The 24,904-nt window shown below is 45.2% G+C and overlaps 1 protein-coding gene across 3 annotated transcripts in view; it reads right to left on the bottom strand.

Moving 5' to 3' along the window:
• LOC123592539 (contactin-associated protein-like 3) overlaps positions 1-24,904 on the bottom strand; it is a 193,955-nt gene that overhangs the window by 92,307 nt on the left and 76,744 nt on the right. For all 3 annotated transcript variants that reach the window (XM_045467707.1, XM_045467705.1, XM_045467706.1), the window contains 2 exons: positions 11,534-11,681; positions 901-1,104 (listed from right to left, as the gene is read on the bottom strand). In XM_045467707.1, the coding sequence (XP_045323663.1) occupies positions 901-1,104; positions 11,534-11,681 (352 nt within the window). The remainder of the gene's footprint in view (positions 1-900; positions 1,105-11,533; positions 11,682-24,904) is intronic.

The following is a 24,904-nucleotide window of genomic DNA, read 5'->3' as shown; positions in this document are numbered from 1 at the left end:
TTATTATTTAAATGTTTTATTTATTTTTGAGAGAGAGAGAGCACGTGAGCAGGGAAGGGGCAGAGAGAGAGGGAGACACAGAATGGGAAGCAGGCGCCAGGCTCTGAGCTGTCAGCACGGAGCCCGACGCGGGGCTCGAACCCACGGACCGCGAGATCACAACCTGAGCCGAAGTCGGACGCTTCACCGACTGAGCCACCCACGTACCCCTTGTTCTTCTTTCAATTGTTCTTCTTTCAATTATTGTTCTTCTATCAATTATTGCATTTTCATTTTTCTTGAAAATATCTTCTTCCTGGGACCTCATTTCTAGTATTACCTTAAAAATTCAATGCTTCACCCTTGCCTCTACAATGTTATCAGGTTACTGACTAAGTACAAACGGTCTTATACAGTTATCAAGCATTAAAACTTTTCACAGTAAAGTATGTTCAAGATAAATACATGTTGCCCGGAGCACACCTCGACCAGAGGACAGTTTGCCTCGGACGTTCTGGTTTACAGCTGTTGCTCCAGAGTAATGACTTACAGGGTCTCCCTTCTTTCTCCAAAGTGTTCTGGTTGGGATGCCTGGGGGCCTCAGTCGGTTAAGCGTCCAACTTTGGCTCAGGTCATGATCTCACAGTTCATGAGTTCGAGCCTAGAGTCGGGCTCCGTGCTGACGGCTCGGAGCCCGGAGCCTGCCTCGGATTCTGGGTCTCCCTCTCTTTCCGCCCCTCCCCAGCTCGGGCTCTGTCTCCCTCTCTCTCCAAAATAAATTTTAAAATACTAAAAAAAATTTTTTAAAAAGCGTTCTGGTTTCCGGATGAGTCAACTACGTAGCTGTGAAAAATTTAGCACAAAAAGATACTTTGACCTCAACAAGCTCATTTTCGAAAACACCACCTTGTCGGTTTTTACCTGAATTAAGGGATAAGATGAGTCTTCCTTTAACTAACTCCAGGGTGACGTGTTTGCCATTTTGTCCTTCTCGGTGGAGTAGAATCCCATTGGTCTGCCTGGTCTTAAATTTCAAAGAAATGACATCTTTTGTTGGACTCACGGACTTCTGATTCAATGTGTATATCAAGGAGCTCTTTCCATCAAAATTAACCACCTCAGATCCTACAGGGGGAGACATTAAAAAGTAACCTAAGTACAACATGTCTTTATTAGCGCATTGAGATGTGTAAGTCAACGCACACATACGCAAGGGGGAAATCCATGCGGCCAATTTTCCCTTCCTACCAGTAGCCGATACCCCTAAACTCCACTCTTGGCCTTTCCTGACGTTTTCCCCAAAATGTATCATCTAGACGTATATGCGTTGGCCAAGTCCCGGTTGCTCCTGCCTTTCTAATGGCCACTTCTCATCCTGTAAAAAATGAAGACCAGTAAAGAAGTTGAAGTCACCCCCCGCTGCACCACCCCCCCGTCACACCCTGGCTATGACGCTGCCGTTTTCTCTCAACTTTCTGACAGTTTCATCTTTCCAACCATCAAGGTCCCTTGCATCTGAAAAAGTTATATTTTACCATTAACGTAGAAAGAACACTGGCCAAACCACTTGAAGACAGAACAAGAGAGACACAGAGGGATTCGTATTACCCGGAAAAATCTCCTGTGTTTTTCGTATCTCACAAGTAAACAAGACAAGACGTGACTGTGCCTTAGAAAGACAAACACCGTGTGACTTTACTCGTGCGTGGAATCTAAAAACAAGACAAATCAATAAACAAACAAGAAGACAGACAAACAAGAAGAGAGACAGAGCACGGACAGGGGAGGGGCAGAAAGAAAGGGAGACACAGAATCCGAAGCAGGCTCCAGGCTCCGAGCCGGCAGCACAGAGCCCGACGCGGGGCTCGTACTCATGGACCGTGAGATCGTGACCTGAGCCGAAGTCGGAGGCTCAACCGACTGAGCCACTCAGGTTGCCCCTATTTATTTATTTTTAAATGTGTATTTCCTGAAGGAGAGAGAGGGGCAGAGAAAGAGAATCTCAAGCAAGCTCTGCACTATCAGCACAGAGCGCGACGTGGGGCTCTATCCCGCAAACTCTGAGATCATGACCCGAACCAAAGTCAAGAGTCCAGTGCTTAACTGACTGAGCCACCCGGGGCCCCTAAAAAGAAAAATTTTAAGAACACATACGTATAACAAATAAAGGTGCAAGAGAAAGCAATAAAATGGGAAAATTCAGAAGCTTGATTTTGATTCACACACACAGTGGAAAATATATAAACACTGCCGTCTGTCTAAAAATCATGTAAACAAGCAGTTATTCTCCATTGCATAATTAAATGAATGTGCCTGATAAAAACATAACCCTTTGTCAAATTCAAACAATGTCCTTTAGCGTGTTAGATGACAGTAATGAGAATTTGATAATGAAGGATTTAAATACTTTCACATTTTACTAGTCTAGTTTTTCTGCGGGCACGTCACCGAAAGGCAATGATAATAATTAAGGCTTCTTTCTTTCTTTTTTTTTTTTTTTTTAACGTTTATTTATTTTTGAGACAGAGAGAGACAGAGCATGAACAGGGGAGGGCCAGAGAGAGAGGGAGACACAGAATCTGAAACAGGCTCCAGGCTCTGAGCTGTCAGCACAGAGCCCGACGCAGGGCTCGAACTCACGGACTGCGAGATCATGACCTGAGCCGAAGTCGGACACTTAACCGACTCAGCCACCCAGGCACCCCTAAGGCTTCTTTCTGAAGTGAGCGAATGAGAGCTGTTTGTTCCATGAATGATTTTGTCAGGATTATTCTGATCCGATAGCTTTGGCCCTCAGCTTCCCTGGGGCCACTGTTGCTTTGTAAGCGTAATATTGACCTTCCAGGGATGAGAACGTGCTGGAGTGTGGGGTAAGCGCCAACTGCTGGGCCCCATCCCCAGAGTTCTGACTCTGCTGGCCTGGGGTGGGAACAGAGAATCTGCATTTCTAACACGAACCCCCAGCAATGCCGCTGCTGGCTTGATGACTACATTTGAGAACCACTGCTCTCCAGCAGCTAAATTCTGTTTCCTGGAACCTTCCCCTAAAGCAAAACGGAGCGGTGAAAAATTTACTGGATTTATAGAAACGCAAAAAAGTGGCCTTGCAACCCTTGAATGTTTTCAGCTCTCTCTCCAACGAGATCACGGACACTTGGACGTCGCACAATCAACCACATGTTAATCATCACGTGAGATCTTATGAGGCAGACTTCACACGTCTTTTGACAGGTTTTCTAGAACTGTAAAGTGGCGGAATTATATCATCCAGCTACGTCATCAACCGAGTCAAACAAAACCACTTCAAAAATGCATCTTGTAACAGTCCTGGTTAGTTTCACTAAAGTCTTAAACGGTAACAGACTTAAGCTCCCTTAAGTCTGTTACTTAAACGGTAACAGACTAAGGGGGTGAGAATGACACGGATAAAATTCAGGAACTGCTTTTAGAAGTCTGGAAGGTCAGGCTGCTCCTCCTCTTCATCGGAAACTATACACATCAGTCTGCAGCCTGTACAGCCCCGGTGAGCTACTTTCTGTAAAGGTTTGTTAAAAGAACAAAGAACAGTGGCAGAGGGCACATGCTCCCACCGAGCCTAAAATGTGTGCTGTCTGGCCCTTTACAGACAGGCGTACATCTTCCACTCCGTGGAATCGACCGGTGACGGTCACCGGGCTCGATTCCTGATTGTTCAGAGGTGGCCGTGACGAGAACCAGTTCAGGGCTGGACATTCTGTGATCCTTCTTTGATTTCAACATCAAAAACCCTATTTTAGATGGGAAATCACCAACTTAATTATTTTTTTGATCTGCCTATTGCAAAATTCAATACACTTCATTGGTGGCTATTCTTTTTTTTAATGTTTATTTATTGTGAGAGACAGAGAGAGAGAGAGAGATTGTGCATGCACGAAAAGGGGAAGGGCAGAGAGACAGAGAGAGGGAGAGAGAGAATCCCCAGCCGGCTCCTGGCTGTTAGTGCAAAGCCCGATGCAGGGCTCGATCTCATAAATGTGAGACCATGACCTGAGCCGAAATCAAGAGTCGGATGCTTAACTGACGGAGCCACCCGGGTGCCCCCACTTGTGACGATTCTTGAATGTATATTTATTTATAAAGTACAAGAAAGTATTTTGGCTCCTGTGTCGTGTTATAAAAGATTGGTTTTATATTGACAAGCTTCCGTAACTTCAAATTCGGCTTCAGCAGGGATTCTGCTTTGGCAAATACAGTTTTGTTAGTAAAAGACCATTTTTCCCCATTTTCCTACCCCCCCCCGCCCCGCCCCTGCCTTGACTTCATTTTCATTCATTCCCCAAATGCAGCCCCACTTTTCATTTCATATTGACATAGGCCACGAGGTGCCACACTGTATCGATGTCGGGATAAAACAGAAGCAGACAGATGTGGCCGGACCCTTCCAGAGCGGACAGTGCTTCCCTCGTGTCCCCACTTCGGCTCTCGTGAAAGAACGCATTTCTGCGGGAATCACCTAGTCTTACCGTGGGGCTAAGAAATTTGGTGACGGGGAAGCAACTCACAGTCAAGATGAGGGAAGCAGGGGCGAGAGGGTTTTTCTTCGGGGAAGCATTTGGAGAGAAAGAATGTAAACATCCTATAATCACATGGTGCCTGTCACATGCAATTTACAGACAGGCGCCAGAAAGAAGCCAACGTGGTCCCAACAGTGGGCTGTACTGTTAATCAAGAAGCCCCTCTGTGAAGCCCAGCATATACGTTATCACAAAGATGCTTTACAACAGGAACATTTAGACTGGAAACTCAGTGACAGGCCTCATCAAAGAGAATCAATTCTGCAAAATGCCCTTTACTTACAGATACTCAAAAACCAATCCGACTATCTGAAAACAAATTGACAGGTCGGCAAATCCAGAATGACTTTTTTAAACACGTATCCCTCAAACACGATTTTCAAAGGCCATAGAGTTTTCAAAATTAAACCGGAACATCATACCGTGGGAGACAGAAGGCTTAGCTCGATGCGTCAGTAGGAGTGAGCTCTCCGAGTATGGACGGGGGACAGCCCCGGGGTCCTCAAGCCTCAAGCTCCACCTTGACAGTAATCTCCACTAACCAGAGGCTCCCCTGATCTCTATACCACTGATCACAGACTGACTAGAGAAACCACCTTTCCAGTCTTAGAGCTCACTGGTGACGCTCAGGTGACCTCTTATCAGCTCATGAAGGTAAAGTGTTTGATACTGGACTATTGTAACAGCAAATACAATTTACGATGCCCATAATTCATACAAATAATCGACTACAATATTTATCTGAACAAAAACACCCAAATGATGTAGTAAATTACCGCTTAGCATCACATTGAACTTCCACAAGAAGGCTTCATGAACAATGTCTTTGTATGTCATTCAACTAACTAAATAATTGGGGTACTTGAAATAGAGGTCACTTGTTACGCATTAGAATAGGAAGCGGTCCTTTCCTCTATTGGAAGGGTATAGAACCCACATTCCAAAATAGAAAATGTGATACTTAATTGAAAATAACAGCGTTTTTCCAATTTTACGTGATTTTATCATTATGAGTTTTATTTATTTATTATTTTATTTATTTTGAGGGACAGAAAGCATGAGTTAGGGATGGGGCAGAGAGAGAGAGGGAGAGAGAGAATCCCAAGCAGGGTCCGCACTGTCCGCGTGGAGCCCGACGCGGGGCTCGAACCCACGAACCGTGAGATCATGGCATGAGCCAAAGTTGGATGCTTAACCGACTGAGCCACCCAGGCGCCCCTCATCATTAGTTTTATTAACTGAGATTATGCTTTGATGACTGAATCACCAACAGTGTTATGAAAAAGGGCCCCCCACACCAGCCAATTAGAGACATCCAGGTTACTAGTAGTGAGACCAAATTTGTGCTAATCGACTCATAGCCCCTGGATCCGGTCCCACAAACAGCCGTTCAGGACAACACAGAGCAGCAGCAGCTCAGAGAAAGGACCGGCGTTGTCCCGTGAGGGTCCAAATCCTGATTCCACTGTGGAAGACCTTCTCCTGTCCAGGTCCGTTTTCTTATCCGGAGAAGGATGAAGAGGGCTTTCCCACACAGCAACTGAAATCAGTCTTAAACAACTTAACATCTTGACGGTGTGTGCAGCAGTGATCGAAACACGGATGTTGACTGCCTTATTACGTTTGAGCACCGGGCAAAGAAAAATACAGCAAGAGCTAAAACCGCATTTACGACTTCTGCTCCTGACCAAGATGGAGTGACCAGATTTACTCTCTCACTTGAAGGTAGAAAAAGGGGGGGGGGGAGGGGCTGAGGAGGACATTAAACAATGGTTTTCATGCCCGAGGGATGGGAGACACAAGATGAGCCCTGGAACACCAACTGGGCACTGCCTGGAGAGAGTGTCCAGGTCATAGGGCAGAAAGGAGGAACTGAGGCAGAGCCCAGCAACGTCCTGGGAAGAGGAGACACAGTCAGAAGTCTGGAGGGCACAGAGCACCTGGAATCCACAGGCAGAGTACGAAGAGGAGAAGGATGAAGGGTGAGGACATGGGCGACCAGCAACACGCCCCTCTTGAGTGCTCGGCAAATGCCGATCAGTGTGTGCGAGGGACGGAGCCCATCAAGACCGGGAAGTGAACCATCTAAGAGGACGAATGGCTTGGGAACAGTGCCCACTGTTATCATCCAGACCGGAGACCTCACCAACATCTGCCAGTGGGTGGAGTACTCAGAAGGCTCTTACCTCAGTGGTGGGAATAATTACCCTAGACTAAAACACTGCTTTGGTTGGGCTAACACACTTTTTTTTTTTTTTTTTAACGTTTATTTATTTTTGAGACAGAGAGAGACAGAGCATGAACAGGGGAGGGGCAGAGAGAGAGGGAGACACAGAATCGGAAGCAGGCTCCAGGCTCTGAGCTGTCAGCCCAGAGCCCGACGCGGGGCTCGAACTCACGGACCGCGAGATCGTGACCTGAGCTGAAGTCGGACGCGTAACCGACTGAGCCACCCAGGCACCCCAACACACTTTACAAGCAACACCTAGAAGAATCAAATCCCTTCAATTCAATGTGTCCTTGAAGAAAGCTCAAGCATATAAGAAAGCAAGAATATCCAGCACCCAAGGTAAAAATCAAAATGTCTGGCATCTACTCAAAAATCTCCAGGCATACTAGGAAGCTGGGAAGTATGGCCCGCAGTGAGGGGAAAAAAGAAAGCAATCAAAATAGAACTGACCCAGATACTGTAATTAGCAGAGAAAGGCATTAAGGCAGTTGTTACAACTGTCATGCATATGTTCAAGAAGTCAGGTAGCTACACAAGAGATACTTCTAAAAAAGTGAAAATTACAATGTCTGAGTTGAAAAACACACTGAATGGGACGACTGGCAGGTTAAACAATGCAGAAAAATAGACTAGTGAACTCGAAGACACAGCAATAGAAATATTTTAAAATGAAACAAGGCATAAAACAAATTACTTGAGAAAATAAACAGGACATCAGTGAAGCTGTGTGACACAACAAAATCAAACAGCCTAATATGTGTTTTATCTAATGACAATTGGGTCCCTTAAGGAAAAAAGTGAGGAGAAAATGTAGAAAAAAAATATTTGAAGAAACAATGGCTGAAACTTTCCAAATCTGATGAAAACTATAAACCCACAAATCAAAATAACCCAGTGAGCTCCAAACACAAGAAACCGAATAAAACAAAACCAAACTACATCAGAAACAAATTGCTCAAAATCTTAAAAGCAGCTAGAGGGAAAAAAAAGGCATGTCACATTCGAAAGACACATAGATACAGATAGCAGTGGGTTCCTCTGGGGACAGGATACAAGTGAGGAAACATAAGAGCAATGTCTTGAAAGTAATGAATGAAAAAACGTTATCCTAGAATTCCATACTGAGCTCAAATAACTTTCAAAAATGAAGGCGAAATACCAACTTTCTCCAGATATCCAAAATGCGAAAGAAGTCCTCACCAGCAGACCTACACGGCAAAAAATGCTAAAAGGAGCCTTTGAGGTGGAAGGAAAATGGTATGTGGAAATGCGGATCAATACAAAGGAACAGAGAACACCAGAGTTTACGTGGGTCGATGAATATAAATGTGTACGTATACATGTATATACATACGTGTATCTCATTAGATAGAAAATACTAAGTATATGTTGTATACAAAATAGAATGGTAACAGAAGGATTATAAATACTGACACATGTTGAGGTTGTTAAATAAAACCATTTTTGATGCAATCATCGGTCTGTTTTTCTATTTTTATTTTTTTAAATTTTTTATTATTTTTACTCTTGAGAGCGAGCAAGACAGAGTGCAAGTCAGGGTGGGGCAGAGAGAGAGGGAGACACAGAATCCGAAGCAGGCTCCAGGCTCTGAGCCGTCAGCACAGAGCCTGACGCAGGGCTCGAACCCACGAACCATGATGATCCTGACCTGAGCCGAAGTCAGATGCTTAACTGACTGAGCCACCTAGGCACCCCATCAATATACTTTTTAAATAAACACAATATTTTCAAAGAGTCAATTACCTGTTTTATTCCCTTATTCTCTTCCCTGCTAACCCATTTTATTTTCCTTTTTTTAAAATATTTTTTAATGTTTATTTATTTATTTTGAGAGACAGAGAGAGAGAGGGGGCAAGTGTGCGAGCAGGGGAGGGGCAGAGAGAGAGAATCCCAAGCAGGCTCCACACTGTCAGCGCAGAGCCCGATGTGGGGCTCGAACTCATGAACCGTGAGATCACGACCCAAGCCCAAGTCAGGCGCTTAACCGACTGAGCCACCCAGGTGCCCCTAACCCATTTTATTTTCAGTGCCTGATCTGACACAGGACTGGAGGGCCACACGGACGACTGGTGGATTACCACGTTGTTCGCCATCCTGTGCCTACGTATTCCACATTCCCAAGATTCATGCACTCCTGCCTTCGTCTTTGCTTTCCTTCTGTCCTCCCCTCCTTCTTTCTTCCTTCTCTTATTCACCAATAAACACACTAATAAACCATGATGGGAATGGAGCCAGCTCAAGGGTAGACTTGAGAAGACACTGACCTTGAACACGGGGAGTCGAAGTAGATGGCCGAAAAGAAGCAACTGAAGATGCCCCAAAGAGGAATAACAATTGAGAAAGAAATGAAGGTAGACCTGGGCACAGAATGCCTGTCTGTGGCTTCAGAGACCTGCATCAGGGATGTCAACTTGGAATTGATCAGACAGTGCATACACGTTCCTGAAAACTTAAGAAAGCAGAAAGACACCCAAGGGGAGACCTTTTCAGAGTAGAATACAAAGCCAAGAACAAGTCCATGGGGAATATGAACACTGGACACTGGGGGCTGCTGGAGGGGGCAGGGGACTCTAAACAGACTGTGCACTCTAGACATGGTGGGGGGAGGGATTTTCAGGAAGAGAACACTCGTGTGCCAGGAAGCCACGAAAATGCATGAGGTTGGTTTCTACGAATGGCCAGTGTCATTGGAGTATAACTGGGGTGTAAAGAAATGAAACCAAACAGAGAAGTTGCATCTAAGGGACACTATATGCCAAGATAAGCAATCTGGACATTTTCTCACTATCAACAGAGAAGTGAAAATAGAAATGGGGGGGGGGGAGATAATCATTAGCCCTTTGGGCTATAAACCGTATCATATTTAAACACTGTCAAAAATAAAAGTGCAAAGTGCTAGGCTTCAACAATTATTCTTATTAATAATAAAAATGAAGACAATACAGAGAGAGGCCCTACTATCAAGGAATGTACTCCGCAAAGTTTCACAAGTAGTGAGGACTATTGTAAGTTACGGTGGGAACCCCTGATGCCTGACAGCTCGTGTTGGCTGAATTTTAGATGCACACAGGCCCCATGAGAGCTACACAGCCAACCAGCCCTTCCGGGGATCAGGCGCACAGCTTTGATCTTTCCGGCACTGACCTCTAACCGGAGGAACCATGGTAATATCTCCTCAACAAGAACATCAAGCTGATGGCAAATCCCCATCAAAGAGCACGCACGGCTTTCAAGTAGTAAACCTGATGTTGTTTCCCGGGTAATGGGAGAAAGGAGAAACTCATTTTATGGGATCAAAGAGAAACCGAGGATCAGGCGTCCCGGCCGTTGCGGCCGTGAACGTGTTCGTGGATCCCAGAAACGAAAGGATGGAAGGAGACAACCGACGGAAAGAGAAAGAAAAAGGCGGACGGCCACGCGGCGTCACGTGGGCTAAACGGTGCACGGAAATGCCATGCAGAGGTAGGATTTGGAAACAGAGTGGAAGGGGAGCCTGTCATCTGGCAGCTGGATGACGCTGAGGCCGAAGGGGACCCTTGAATCTAGATCAAGGTTGCTTCTGGGATGGTGAGCCTCACCTCCAGAAGGGCTCACTGTCTGTGGGGTTAGCGAAGGGGCAATGGTATCATTCCTACACAACTGCTCCCTGTGCCCGAGTGCCCATACCCTCCTTGATCCCTGAGGCAACAGAAGCTGAGATTCCTGCAGCCACTATTTCTCTGAGCGTTCCTCCTCCCTCCCCGGGACCCCTCCCTGCCCGCAGCTCACCTCCCAAGCCCTTCACTTGGAAAACTGACTGACCGCTCTACTCCCCGTGCCCCGGGGTCACGTTCCAGTATTTTACGTCTGTTTTGTACAATTTTATGGCTTCTCATAAAATCCTGACAACAAAAATGAATCATTTTAGAACGGCCCCCCACCTCCAATGTTTAACACAGTTCTTGGCAAATGGCCAAGTGTCCGATAAATTCTTAGATGGCAAGTGAGGGAATGAGGAAATGAAGGCCAGGATAATATAGTGGTTATGAGAACCGAATTTGGGAGAAAAGACATCGCTTTCGAAATGAAGTGGGACCAAAAACCCAACCTTACGAGATGTCCCCATCCGATATACTCTTTGAGTTAGTCTCTGGTTTTCTAGAAGGTATTTTTTAATCATTATTTTTTCTTTTCGTATTACTTTAAGTAAATACTGGTATATTCCAGATCATCGAAATGGCAACCGTAGAGGTGACTCCCCCACGTATTTCACTGAAGGTGTTTATGCTTGTGTTCATGCGATGTTTGTTACTCTTCTCATCAGTAGAGAAAAGAGGGAAGACACGACACGTAAATGACGTTCAAAAGAGGCCTCGAGTAGAGAAAAGTGGAGACGCAAGCAGTGAACCTAAAAGAAGAACTGAGTCATCATCGTGGGGTTCGGGGGAAACAAGATCACCAGCGTCCCCACACGAGGGTCACCCCAGTGACAGCATCAGAGAACAGCATCATCGGTCTCAGTAAATTACTGCTGTTGATTTGGAGTTCGTTACTTTCATGAAGTAAAGGTTCTGAGGCTCAGGCCAGGTGCACCTGTACATTCGACTAGAAAATTAAACTAAAGACAGCATAATATCAAGGCGTTCCACAAAAAACGGTTTTACACAGATATTTAAAAGGCTGAAAGAAGTCAGGTTCAGTTTTCAGTTCGGCATTTAGAGCACGTCAGTCCGTCATCGATGTCGGCGGGGGGGAAATAAACACCACTTACTGTATGCACATCCGTACACTTCTATCCGCATCCCAATCCTGCCCTTAGGGTTCCAGGCTACGGGGAGGAAGCGCAGGAACCTGGCTTCGAAGGGAGGCTCGAGTCTGTAATGTACCACGCTGTCTGCGTTTGTGTTTCCTGGAAAACCCTGGGAGAAAACGGAGAAAGGGATCAATGTGTCTGCAGAACGCCGAGTTCACGCTGTCACCTCTCGTGCCTGTGAGGGATGGGTGCCTCACCTCGTTAATACGCAAAAGGCCACCTGCTTTATAGAAACGCTGCTAACGTTTGAGAGGCTGTGCGACAACCTTTCTTCAGGGCCTGGATTAGTCGCCATGGTCTAAGTTTTCCTTATTTGCAGGGTAAATAAGGAATTTGCAGACGTTCACACACAGCCCCACATCCGAGGCAATCAAGCGGAACACGGAGCCCGATGCAGGGCTGGATCCCACAACCCTGGGATCATGACCTGAGCCGAAATCAAGAATCGGATGCCCAACCAATGAGCTACCCAGATGCCCTACCCCTGACGCTTTATATGGCCTTTTAAAGTTGATTCCATTGATTCGTCATCAGATTCTTAACCAATTTTCCCAGATGGCCTATGCTATAATAGTAGTCATAACAATCTAAAGTTTTCCTGTTACACAGCATCTTACTAGAAAATGCTACCCCGGCGTCTGGGTGGCTCAGTCGGTTACGCGTCCGACTTCGGCTCAGGTCACGATCTCACGGTCCGTGAGTTCGAGCCCCGCGTCGGGCTCTGGGCTGATGGCTCAGAGCCTGGAGCCTGCTTCCGATTCTGTGTCTCCCTCTCTCTCTGCCCCTCCCCCGTTCATGCTCTGTCTCTCTCTGTCTCAAAAATAAATAAAAAAACGTTAAAAAAAAAAAAAAAAAAGAAAGAAAGAAAATGCTACCCCATCCAAGGACCTTACCGGTCTATGCTCCGCAAAGAACGAGTAAGGGCCCTCAGCTTCTAAAACGTAATGCCAGACATTAAGTCTATCTAAAATTCTGTCAGTTCTTTGGAACCCACAGTCAAAACTTCCAGTTGCACGCTCTTTGATCTCTCCCAGTTTTATTATTCAGAGAGGCAAAAGATGTCCTCGTAATACTCCTGCATATGACAGTAATATAATTAGGGGGAAAAAGTCGACCCTTCCTTATGCCCACTTGCATCAGAAGGTCAGACTCACCTTCCTGCTTCCATGTCACACAAACAGCCAGATACAATCAAACAGCCCGGGAGCGAAGTTCTTCTTAGCTCAGCCAGGAATGATGCCTGCCTCGTTGTCTGGCCTTGTGGAACACTAGGCCCCAGCTTAACGACCAAATCAAGTTCAATCCCTACTAAGCCACGACAACGAGGTATAAACAGACGGAACTAAGGATATCAAAACCTCCAATGTGTTGGGATTCTCAGATGCTATAACTCTTCCTCTGGGCTAGAGAATGAAATACCAACTCAGACGCACTCAGTCATCTCTCTCTCGTTCAATGGAAGTGTCACCTTTGTCCTTTACGCCGTCTTCGTTTTCAAGGGTTAGCAACTGCTACGCCACGATCAGCGTGCCTCCACACTCCAGATGTGAATTTGGAACGGCATTGTACCTGCCCCGCCACTTGCCGGCCCGTGGTCTTAGTTGTAGTTATGGGCTGCGGGCCACAGTTCCCTCGCCTACAAAACCAGCTTGTAAACCCTAACTCCACAGGTTGAGATGCTACTAAGTTAGACAATATCTGAAAAGTAACATTCCCATATCGGCCTGGAGGTAGGCGGTCCACGAAGGCTGGCCACTGCGGCTGTGCTCCTGGCTGCCATTTTGGATACCGTCAGTACCTTCGGCCGAGGGGGCTCATCTGTCAAACTCAGCATCCTGTTACTTAACATCTCAGGTTCGGTACCCAAGATGTGCAGGTAAACAGGGAAGGGAGAACCATCAGCTCCTACATTCACGGTGATGCCCAACTTGTAATTCAATTTAAGAACTGAAGTCAAGGGGCACTCAGGTGGCTAGTCAGGTAAGCAACTGAGTCTTGATTTCCGCTCGGGTCATGGGATCAAGCCCAGCGTCGGGCTCTGTGCTGACGCGGCGGAGCCTGCTTGGGATTCTCTCTCTCCTTCTCTCTCTGCCCCTCCCCGCCATGCGCTCTCTCTCACTCTCAAAATCAATAAACTTAAAGAAAAAAGAATTGAAGTCAATATTTATTTGAGTGTAGCTGACAAAACTTGTAAATCTCAGCATGAACCATTTAATTAAATTACTTCCTAAGAAGGATACTTAAGTTGTATTTTCTTGATATATAATTACTTCCTTCTAAAATATTGTTTACTGAATATAAATGCTGAAAATCGCCCTTCAGGTTGTGTGATGATAGTGCCAGACAGCAAAAGGAATTTCTAGTTCTATTTTAGTGGAATTTACACAGAATACTCTTTAAGAAATACTTCAAGTGGCAATAATGTCTTAATAGTCTATGAAAAGTGGGGATTCAAAACACACTCTTTACAACTTCTGAGAATCCGTGTTCAAAACAAAACATTCATCGCGTCCGATTTTAATTATATTCAAATACTTGGAACCTCTGCATGTGTATGTATACACCTAAGTGATTATCATAATTCATTCTAATTTTAAGGAATTCCATTATTTGTGTCTTCTGTAGAATTATTAACAGTCCTTTTGGGTACAAATCAATGATACGTGTCCTTAAAGACACAGAGATTAAGTGAAGTGAGTCTGGCACAGGTAGGATCTCTACTAGCATATCTATGTTCTCATGTTTGGGGCTAATTACTGAAATGATCCCGTATATTTTTGTTAAGCTTTTCAGAGGTGGTATAATCTATTATTCTATTCTAATCTATTATTCTATTCTATTCTATTCTATTCTTCTCTCTATATAATCTATTATTCTATATTTTTGGTTTAGTGTTTCCAGAACAAACACAGATGCACAGGCTGAACGCAGACGGACAAGAACAAAGGGTCACCCTCGCCCTGTTCTAACACGCGGGAAGGGGCAGACCCCACGGGAGCAGAAAGCAGCGGTCCCGGTGGAAGCGAGCTGCCCTGGGCAATTCCTCAGCAGCTCTCACCCAGGTTCCCCTCCACGCAGACCTACGAAAATCGAAAATCAGCTCCATCCAACTTCTTCCCCATCTCTCGTTACAGGAGTGACCTCAGGGAAGCCGGCATCTTCATGTATAAAGTAGGAACAAGAAAAACTATCTTACAGTTCTGATGGGCTAGGGTATGAGAGTTTCACGGGTTCATCACCTAACCATTTTCTCCATGGCATTCCTGCTGAGGGCCGCTGGAGGGGTGCTGGGTGGAGGGATGGGCTAAATGGGCCACGGGCATTAAGGAGGGCACTTGTCGGGATGAGCACTGGGTGTTATATGTAAGTGATGAATCACTAAATTCTATTCCTGAAATCATTATTACAGTATATGTTAACTAACTTGGATTTCAATTTTTTTTTTTTTAATTTTTTTTTTTCAACGTTTATTTGTTTTTGGGACAGAGAGAGACAGAGCATGAACGGGGGAGGGGCAGAGAGAGAGGGAGACACAGAATCGGAAACAGGCTCCAGGCTCTGAGCCATCAGCCCAGAGCCCGACGCGGGGCTCGAACTCACGGACCGCGAGATCGTGACCTGGCTGAAGTCGGACACCCAACCGACTGCGCCACCCAGGCGCCCCTTGGATTTCAATTTTAAAAAATAAGCCAATATTTGAAAATGTTCACAACAGTACCTGGCTGGCATGATAAATATTATACATCACAATTAAACTAATTGCACTCAACAAATATTATACATCACAATTAATAAATAACACACGAACTGGAAAAAAAAGAAACCAACACCCCCCCTCCCCACTATCGATCAGAAACACTTCAGCTAGACGTGGACTCAATATTCAATCACTTTAAAAGCATCACAATTGAGTGTTTCATCCATGATTAGGAACAAACAACGTCTGATGAAGTTTTCCGTTTCCCCGTTAGCTATGCGGAAGGGAACCCGAGTCCGCGGCTTGGGCTCCATTCACATGCTACAGATGCGTTTCTAAAATAATATGTTTTAGCAATCGATGACATTTCTGAAAAGCTGCCCACTCTGCATTTCATTTATTCAGCAGTCACATCAGTAGGATCTAAATCACAGGAAAGGATCGTTACGAGGCTCAGGCAAAGCCCCAGTCTCCAGCGTAACGTGCCCCATCCCATTCTGCATTAGAGTCAACAAATGACCTTCGAGATGCTGATCATGTATCTGTCACTGTACGTTTGAAATATCTGCGTCGTGAAAAAGGCTTTCCTACCAATTCTTTGTTTCAAAATAGGAGTGGGGCTGTCTACAGAAATGGGTCTCAGTGATTTTAAAAATAGATAATCATTAGGGCTCTAAGCTGGGCCCCTACGAAATCCAAGCTTCACTCTGCACTCACACTGTTCACTGCATTTTAAGACCTCTGCGGTAGGAGAGGGGATGTTGCGGGGACAAAGGGGGTATGCGGGAATCCCCGAGCTCTGAGCTCTAATTCTGGCCGTTTTAAGTGCCGGACCATGATGGTGTTGGACAACATATACTTAATCTCCCCACGTCTCTGCTTCTTCATGAGTAAGGGGGGAATACTAACAATTATTGCTATTGCTAAATATAACATTTTGTCCCTGTTATTTTTGGAGGCTCGCGGGCCATGAAAGGACGTACTAAAATCATTTCCTGTAATCAGACCGTGCGAACGCTGTGGTCGGTTGCTCTCAAGTCCATGCTCTCGTGATAAATTATTTTTAACATTTTAGTGAACCAGGAAGCACCACAAGGTTTACACTTAAAGAAAACAAGGAAAGTACCCTCCTGCCACTTTGGTTTTATTGACTGAACTGGACATTCAGTAACATGGACCGGATGTCACGTGTCGGACCCGGAAGGAGCCGCTCTGTCATCCAGACCAGCAGGCTTCGTGCCCGGTGACCGCTCCAGCTTCAACGCGTGCAGATACGTTTACTTCAACGCGTTCTAGAGAGGGAATGGATAATCTCTCGTCTGGCTTAAAACCAGAAAACACGCCCCCCAAGTGTGCTTAAAAGATCTGCTTGTGTGTAAGATGTATGTCTGAATGCACGCAATAGGTACATTACAGGCACGTATGTAGTATATTCTGATGTGAAAATCTCCATGTGCCGGAAACAGCGTGCACTTAATGAGTGGTTCCCGGAATGTTTTATGGCCTCTTCGTGGAAGCAAATCACAAAGTCAGACCCACAGCTGACCCAAAAGACACAACCACCTCTCTGTGTCCCAACACCTGTCCCTGCCTCCAGGCGGAACCCACCCCATGAGCGAGTACAGCTACGCCACCCAGAAACCCACGGGGGCCCAGCCCTGGAGCCGTCCACACCCCCGGGGCCAACACAGACGCAAGAAATAGGTCCTAAATGCCGCTGCTCTTGATTGACGTGATTTTTTTTTTTTTTTAATCTGCGCGGTATAGAGAAGGGCAGTGTAAACATTGCCGAAATATGGTTGAAATAAAGTATTTTTAAAACTTTATTTTTGCTCAAGTTGTATTGCTAAGTGTTAGGCTTTTACTTTGTTTTTACCTTCTGCCTGAAATATGAACCCAGGAGAGAAGTCAGGTTTCCTTGACTCTGCAGGAAAACTAGAGTTTGGGTTTCTCCATACTCTTCCCTTCCCAATCTTCCTAAATGATCAGGAGAAATACATTTTATAAGCTATCTGGCCATTTTTTGCTGGCAAAGAGGTAAAGAAAAAGCCAGGAAAAAAATATCTCCAATGACAACAACATGGTATTTTATTTGATTTTACTTTAATATTTACTTATGTATTTTTGAGAGAGAAAGAGAGAGAGAGAGAGAGAGAGAGTGCATGCGCGTGCAAACACAAGGGAGGAAGGGGCAGACAGCGAGGGAGAGAGAAAATTCGAAGCAGGCTCCATGCTGTCAGCACAGAGTCCAATGTGGGTCTCGATCCCACGAACCTATGAGATCATGACCTGAGCCAAAATCAACAGTCAGACGCTTCACCGACTGAGCCACCCGGGTGCCTCCACAAGATCGTATCTTAAAAACAACACACGGTTATTGAAAACAATACCAGAACGTTGCAAATAAGTGTGTGTGACTTCATATATGGCACAAACTTAGTTTCTGAAAAATGACTCAACTTTCAGTATTTGAGGAGTCACACGGAAGAATAAAATAAAGTTTAGCTGGTTTTATAAGAAATGCCTCAAATGAGTGTTTAATAGTGTGCACATCCTATCAGCAACTGGAAGAAATTAAATAAATTTGTTGAAATAAAAGGATTAAATAAAACGTTGAAATTTGACTCCAGGCATAGTTTTGAGGGCATTCTTTAACAGTTCAGATTATTGGCAGAATAGCACTATCCTGTTAGCCTCCTGTATATGTTGAAAATAATGATACATAAAATAGATTATCTATACAAAATTGAGAAAGATTTCCCCTTGAGAAGAACCAGTGACTTGAATTGATACCAGTTTGTGTTTAATTCGACATTAAGGGGCTCTGGGCGGCTCAGTTGGCTGAGCATCCGACCCTTGGCTTCGGCTCAGGTCATGATCCCAGGGTCGTGGGACCCCGCCCTCCATGCTCAGCATGGGGCCTGCTTAAGATTCTCTCTCCCTCTGTCTCTCTCTCTCTCTCTCTCTCTCTCTCTCTCTCTCCCTCTGCCCCTCCTTCCTGCTCATGTGCACTCACATGCTATCCCTATCTCAAATAAAAATAAAATTTTAAATATTTAAAAAAATAAAATACGTCATAAGGCAGGGAACTCATGTCACTCACTATGATGGGCTAAACTGTGTCCCCCTCAAAATTCGTATGTTTAAGCCCAAACCCATAGTGCTTGAGAATATGACTGTATTTGGAGAAAGGGTCTATAAAGAGGTGATTACGGTAAAATGAGGTCATTACAGTGAGTCCTAATCCAGTGTTATTGGGTTGTTATAAGAAGGGGACATCTGGACAGACGGACAGACCCTAGATAGGGTGCACACAGAGGGAAGACCATTTGAGGGCCCGGGGAGAAAGTGGCCATCAGCAAGTCAAGAAAGAGAGGCCTGAGGGGAAACCAAAACTGCCCACACCTTCATCTTGGACTTTTAGCCTCGAGAGTCACGAGAAAATATATGAGGTGCTGGGTGTCGACCATGCTCATCATGGGGATCACTTCGCAATACGTCCACACGTCAGATCACCATGTTGGACATCTTCGTATTATGTGTCAGTGACGGCACCATAAACTTGGGGAAAAGACAACTCCACAGTAGTGATATACAGCTCGAACAAAAACCCTATTTTTAAATAACCTCTGGGGGAGACTGAGCAACTAAATACTTCTGAAATATTCGGTGTGGATTTTAATTTCTTTCCAGAGGCTACCTACCGGGGCGCCTGGCTGGCTGGGTTGGAGAAGTGTGCGACTCTTGATGTTGGGGGCAGTGAGGTCCAGCCCCACACTGAGTCGATATTTAAATAAATAAATCAATAAATAAATAAATAAATAAATAAACTTTAAATAAATACATTTTTTTTAAAAAAAGAGGCAAACTGCCTGTTTTAATATAGGGAAACAAGTAAACAATCCTGCAGCAACGGAATGCAAATTTTTTTCCGTTGAAAATTTTCTTCTCAAATGAGACATTTAGATTTATCCTACACTGTTTATAAGGGAAACGTACTTACCATCACAGAGTTTTTCTAGCCTTTCTAGAAAAAAATAAGTCATTTCTGAGTGGTAGTTACAATTCTGCGTTCAAAAGGAAGTGTTAATAACTTAAATAGGATTTAGCCAAAGAAGTTGAAAACTACGTCAAGATCAAATAGCTGTTTTTCAACTAATTATCTATCCCAAACTGTTTGGGTTGTTTTAGTAACAAAACGAGGATGCTCTTTTCTTAGCGTTTTAAATCTGAATCAGCAACACCGTCCAACCAAGATGATTAGGGCCACTAGAAGTTCAAAATTAACTCTGACACAAGAATCCTACTTCGCATAGGATAAAAGAAAGCTGTATCTGAAAAGTCAGTTGACATAAACACGAAGGAAGTCCTTTGTGCCACATAATAGCCATTTCATAGGGAAGACAAAAGGCCGTGTGGGGGCCAGAGCAGAGGTAAGACAATTCTCCATGGGTTTCTCACATTTCTGCACCTCTTACAAACAGAAGCCCTGACTATCTTTTATCCCAAACTATCTTCCAAGGACATTTATACAGAAAGCTTCCTTGTGAGATAATCTTTTTCTTCCAAGCTAAGGGCAAGCATGTGTCCTGCACAAAAGATTCAGGTTCCCTAAGCTCTCGTAACATAACCCCACGTGCATGCAGGCATCCACCTGAGCCTATAAACACGGCCCACGGGTGACGCAGGGTCAAGGAGAACTGCGGCCGGTACGTGAGGCTGCCTGCTGGGCTTTCTGGGTAACCAAGTAAGTCACACACGCCTCTGTCTCTGACCCAGGTGTCTCTTGTCTTCTCCCAGCATCCAGAAAACAAGCAGGCTAGCCTGCTGCAAATAGAGCAAAAGTTCAGACACCTCGCGGTTCTGGGTGGAAATTTTAAAGTTCGTCTCCCTGAAGACACTGGAGAACGTGTATGAAAAGGTGGAGGACTAAAGAATCTATTTAACTCAAGTCGCTGTGCAGTCATTTAAATATTTTCATATATTGGTCTGTTAATTTCCGTCTTGCTCTTTTGTTCGCCTTTATTAATGCACGACGGCAAACTAGTTTTTTAATTTATTCCTTTTTTTTTTTTAAATACTGTGCGTTCTCCTGTTGCTTAATACAAAATAACAAGAAAGAACAAAATGTCGTCTGTGTTTTCACTAGCAGGAAAACCCTTATTGACACGGAAAATAAATGATACGCATAGATGGCCCTGGCTAGAAAATTCGAACAGTACAGAAAAGCTTAACATGCAGAAGCCACTCTTTCCCCAGCCCCATAGTTAACCATTTTTTTATGACTTATTATAATTGTCTTCTGCATTTACCGCTTCCCGTCAATCCTTTCTTTTCAGATTTTCTAATAGGGATCCCCCTGATTCGAGACAGGGCACACATCAGCCATAGTGAAATGCTACCCGTCTGCCACAGGATCCTTCCTATCATTAACAACGTTCTAGAGAAGCTCGAGCCTACGTCCCAGGCGCCGGGGAAAGCATTAGCAAATACCGCCTGGTCCCTCGTCCCAACAGGGAAGACCGCCGGATCCACAAGTCCCTGTCGCTTGGAGATACCCTCCCTCTTTCCTCCTCCAAAAGGGGGGCAGGGAGGAGAGACCCACCCTGTTCCCAATCTTCAGAAAGGCACATGAGGAGCTCATCCTGGATGTAATCAGTTAGAGGCAGGATCAAGTGACGTCACTTTTGTAAACTGCTTGCCATTCATTTTTAATCAACCCGTGGCATAATGAAAAGCATGCATCTCATTAACTAGACATCCCATTTGCTCATTATTAGTTTTGCGACGCTATATTCTGCTCATATAATTAGCCTCCACGGTTTGTTTCTGCAGTCGAATTTGCACCTACGTAAAATTTTCAGAATTGGAAACTACATTATGCTATGTGTACAATCCAGATCTTTTCCATTTCAAAATGTTTACCTCAGTGCTTCAGTATGCTTGATGATCTCATTTATAATCTTAGGGTACATTTTGGACTCCTTAAATATGCAGACGAAAGTAGAATCCTGAGATTTCAGAACCACAAGGGATGATGATAATTCGCCCTGAACACCTGCCAGCATCAGGGAGGAAAGATGTCCTGAGTCCCTCGGATGCAGTGACTGAGGGTCTCAGAATAAACGGACATGGGGCGCCTGGGTGGCTCAGCTGGTTAAGCGTCCAACTCTTGGTTTCCGCTCAGGTCACGATCTCACCGTTCGTGAGAGCAAGCCCCGCATCAGGCTCTGTTCAGACAGCGCAGAGCCTGCTTGGGATTTCCTCTCTCCCTCCCTCTCTGCCCCTTCCCTGCTCACACACACACTCTCTCTCTCTCAAAATAACCAAACAGAATAAACTGACAAAAGGCAGATGAACAGGAGAAAAAATGTGTTCACATAAATAGGAGTTAACAAAAGAAGTAGCCGGCTCCCAGTTGGCTCGCCAGTTGGAGGCTTGCAGACCTCACTTAGCAGGGAAAGGCGGAGGAGACAGGGCTTCTACGGAAAGAACAAAAAGGTGTCTTTAGGAAAGACAAAGCGGTTTCGCGAGAACAAACCAGAGGCAGGGAAAATTATGGTAATATTTGTTCATGCAGGGGACAGTGGTCTTTCTTTTTCTGTGCCATGAAACCCCGTGGAGAGGGGATTTATGGGAGGTTTACCTTGATCTCTCTCCCGGGGCCGGATCTGCCTTGAGGAGGGGATTCACGGCAGCCTCACTTCTCAGAAGCAGCTGCTTTTAAGTCAGATTAAGAAAGTTCCAAGAAGGCTGCTTTCTGCAGCCATTCATTCCCAAGTGCCTTCAGTGTAAACTAATCTTTATGCCAACTCTAGGGTCCGGAGAGGGTCCCCCCACTGGATGCTCCTCACCCTGTGTCATCACCACTGGCCCCCCGCCCATGACCCCGCCAGGCAGTGTCTGCTCTTTACTCAGCACAGATTAGAAAACTGGTTCAGTACTCAGTCCTCTGCCCCAGGGGAACAGCTGGCTGGGGTCTGACCAAAGGGATGTCTGACCCCAAAGCCCAGGCTCATAGCCCTTTGAGATACGACCGCTCGAGAGATCTCAGAGCGCATCTGATCCAACCTTCTTTGTGTTAGTTAATAAATTTGTTTACCTCACTGTCAACCAGTCACTGGGAGATCTTGGACGGCTTCCTTAGCCCATCCGTGCCTGTGAAATGACAACAGTACTCCCTTGCTGTGAGGAACAGTGGCCGACACTTGGGAAGTGCCATGTATCTGCTTACCACTTTGTCATTTACTTATTACCATTTACTTTGCAGAGATCAAGGCGTTCTCATAAAATATTCAAAAGCTAAGTATTGACTTAACATGATCTACCCGTCCCATATTGATAAACACCTAGGTAGTTGTTGATTTTTGGCTGTTACCAACCATGTTGCAGTGACCACGAATGCCTTGGTGCATATGGGGGAGTGGGGAGATTGCCCAGATTCGAGGAATTCGGAAATACATGTTCCTACGAATGGGATTTCTACTTAAAGGTTGTACGCGCTACTGCATAATCACTTTTCCCCTCTATGAGGGAGAAGCTTTTTAATGCATCATCCCAAATCAATTTCTTTTTTAAGTTTATTCCTTTATTTTGAAGGGAGGAGCCATGGGGCAGAGAGACAGGGAGAGAGAATCCCAAGCAGGCTCCACACTGTCATCACGAGCCTGACACGGGGTTCGATCTCACGACAATGAGATCACGACCTGAGCTGAAACCAAGAGTCAGACACTTAAATGAGTGAGCCACCCAGGCACCCCCCAAATCAATTTCAGATGGTATTTTGCCACCAGGCAACAAAAGCCCATTGGTTTCCCAAATTTTGTGAAATTCACATTAACTGAAATATGTGAACTGGCTTTAGAAGTATCCAAGAGAAGTCTATGGCCATACCACCCCGAACGCGCCCCAATCCCGACTGATCTCAGAAGCTAAGCAGGGTCGTGCCTGGTTAGTACTTGGATGGGAGAAGTACCCAAGAGAAGAGAACCCAAGAGAGAAGAAAATATATTACTAAATTATTCACGAAATGATCATAATGATGATGTTCTGTGTTTGTGGACAGCCTCCTATGAATAAAGTCCGGAGCCAAGAACTTTGCTTAGACCTCCTCACTTAATTATCAGGACAACTTAAACCCCCACCTACACATGATCCAATCAATCTGACCAGACGAGCGTGAGAGTTTGTTGACGCTGTCTGGTTTGTAAAGCAAAGTTGCTCGTCATTACCACCCTTCCAGATTATTTCACAGAGTCAGACAAAGTTTTAGAAGAAAATCCTCCATTGTGGAGTATAGTAGGTCTGCCCATGTTTTATCACAAGCCTTAGCTACGAAGATTTCAGAAATACTTTTTAGATATAGGTATACATATACATATATATGATATCTAATGTCTTATATAAATAAATAAATAAAAGCAAAGGTTTATCCCATTCATGTAAATGCTGAAAACGCAAGGTGGCAGAATTAATGACTTATGCCTAACGCCTGACTGACAACAGGCTTAAGCAGATGAGCAAAGGTCTACACTAGATAAACTATAAAGGACAAAACGCAGAAGCAACATCCACTTTACCATCCCTGGGCGATCTATGGCATACGACCTGAAAAATACCTGAAATGGTCATTCTCCTTCAAAATATCCATCCTCTTCTTTCGCACAGAGTCTAAGGGGCCACCATGACATTGAACTTTTGATTCACCCTGAGTTTGAAAGCTTGCAATCTGGAGAAGTCTCTTTCTGAAACGGAACTACCCTTTCAAGGCAGGATCTTTCAAGGGCTCTTTTAAGTCAGGATCTCTCACTCATTTATTCATCCAACAACATTTATTGAACCACAGCAGCGGGAAGGCTCTGTGTCAGGCTCTGTGGAGGATGGCAGGCAGAAGCGGTCAAGCTGCTTTCTAGGAGAGCTTACATTTCAACGCCCTCTATTCCTACCTGGGGCCAAGGAGACAGACGGAGTGGAAGAAATGCTCATCTCTGAACAGGTAGGAGGGAAATGACAGAACACTTTCTTTGACTGCCTTACTGTCTTGCCTTGGGCTCGTTCTGTGGACGGAACATAAAACATGCGGGCACCCGGGGCCCCTGGGTGGCTCCATTGGTTAAGCATCCGACTTCGGCTCAGTTCGTGATCTCACAGCTTGTGAGTTCGAGCCCCACGTCGGGCTCTGTGCTGACGGCTCAGAGCCTGGAGCTGCTTTGGATTCTGTGTCTCCCTCTCTCTCTGCCCCTCCCCTGCCCGCACCCTGTCTCTCTCTCTCTCTCTCAAAAATAAATAATAAAACATTTTTAAAAATTTTTTAAAAACAAACGTGGGCATCTGCAGGTGCTGAACTGCCAGCCAGGGCACCCCTGCCTTTGTCATTGTCCCCACAGCCTCTCTTTGCTGGCCTCCACCAGACAGACACCCATCTGAAGAAAAGGGCTCACTGGTGTTGAGATCGTCCTATTTCCTGCACACTAAAAGTGATTTTTTTGGGGGGGGGGGTGGGGCACCTGGATGGCTCAGTCAGTTAAAGCCTCTGACTCTGTCAGCTCAGGTCATGATCTCACGGTTCGTGGGATCGAGCCCCAAGTCGGGCTCCACGTCAACAGCACAGGAGCCTGCTTGGGATTCTCTCT

This window comes from Leopardus geoffroyi, chromosome D4, assembly GCF_018350155.1.
Source record: "Leopardus geoffroyi isolate Oge1 chromosome D4, O.geoffroyi_Oge1_pat1.0, whole genome shotgun sequence".
Classification (NCBI taxonomy): domain Eukaryota; kingdom Metazoa; phylum Chordata; class Mammalia; order Carnivora; family Felidae; genus Leopardus; species Leopardus geoffroyi.
The sequence above is the reverse complement of the archived record's forward strand: the minus strand, read 5'-3'. Positions and strand labels throughout refer to the sequence as shown.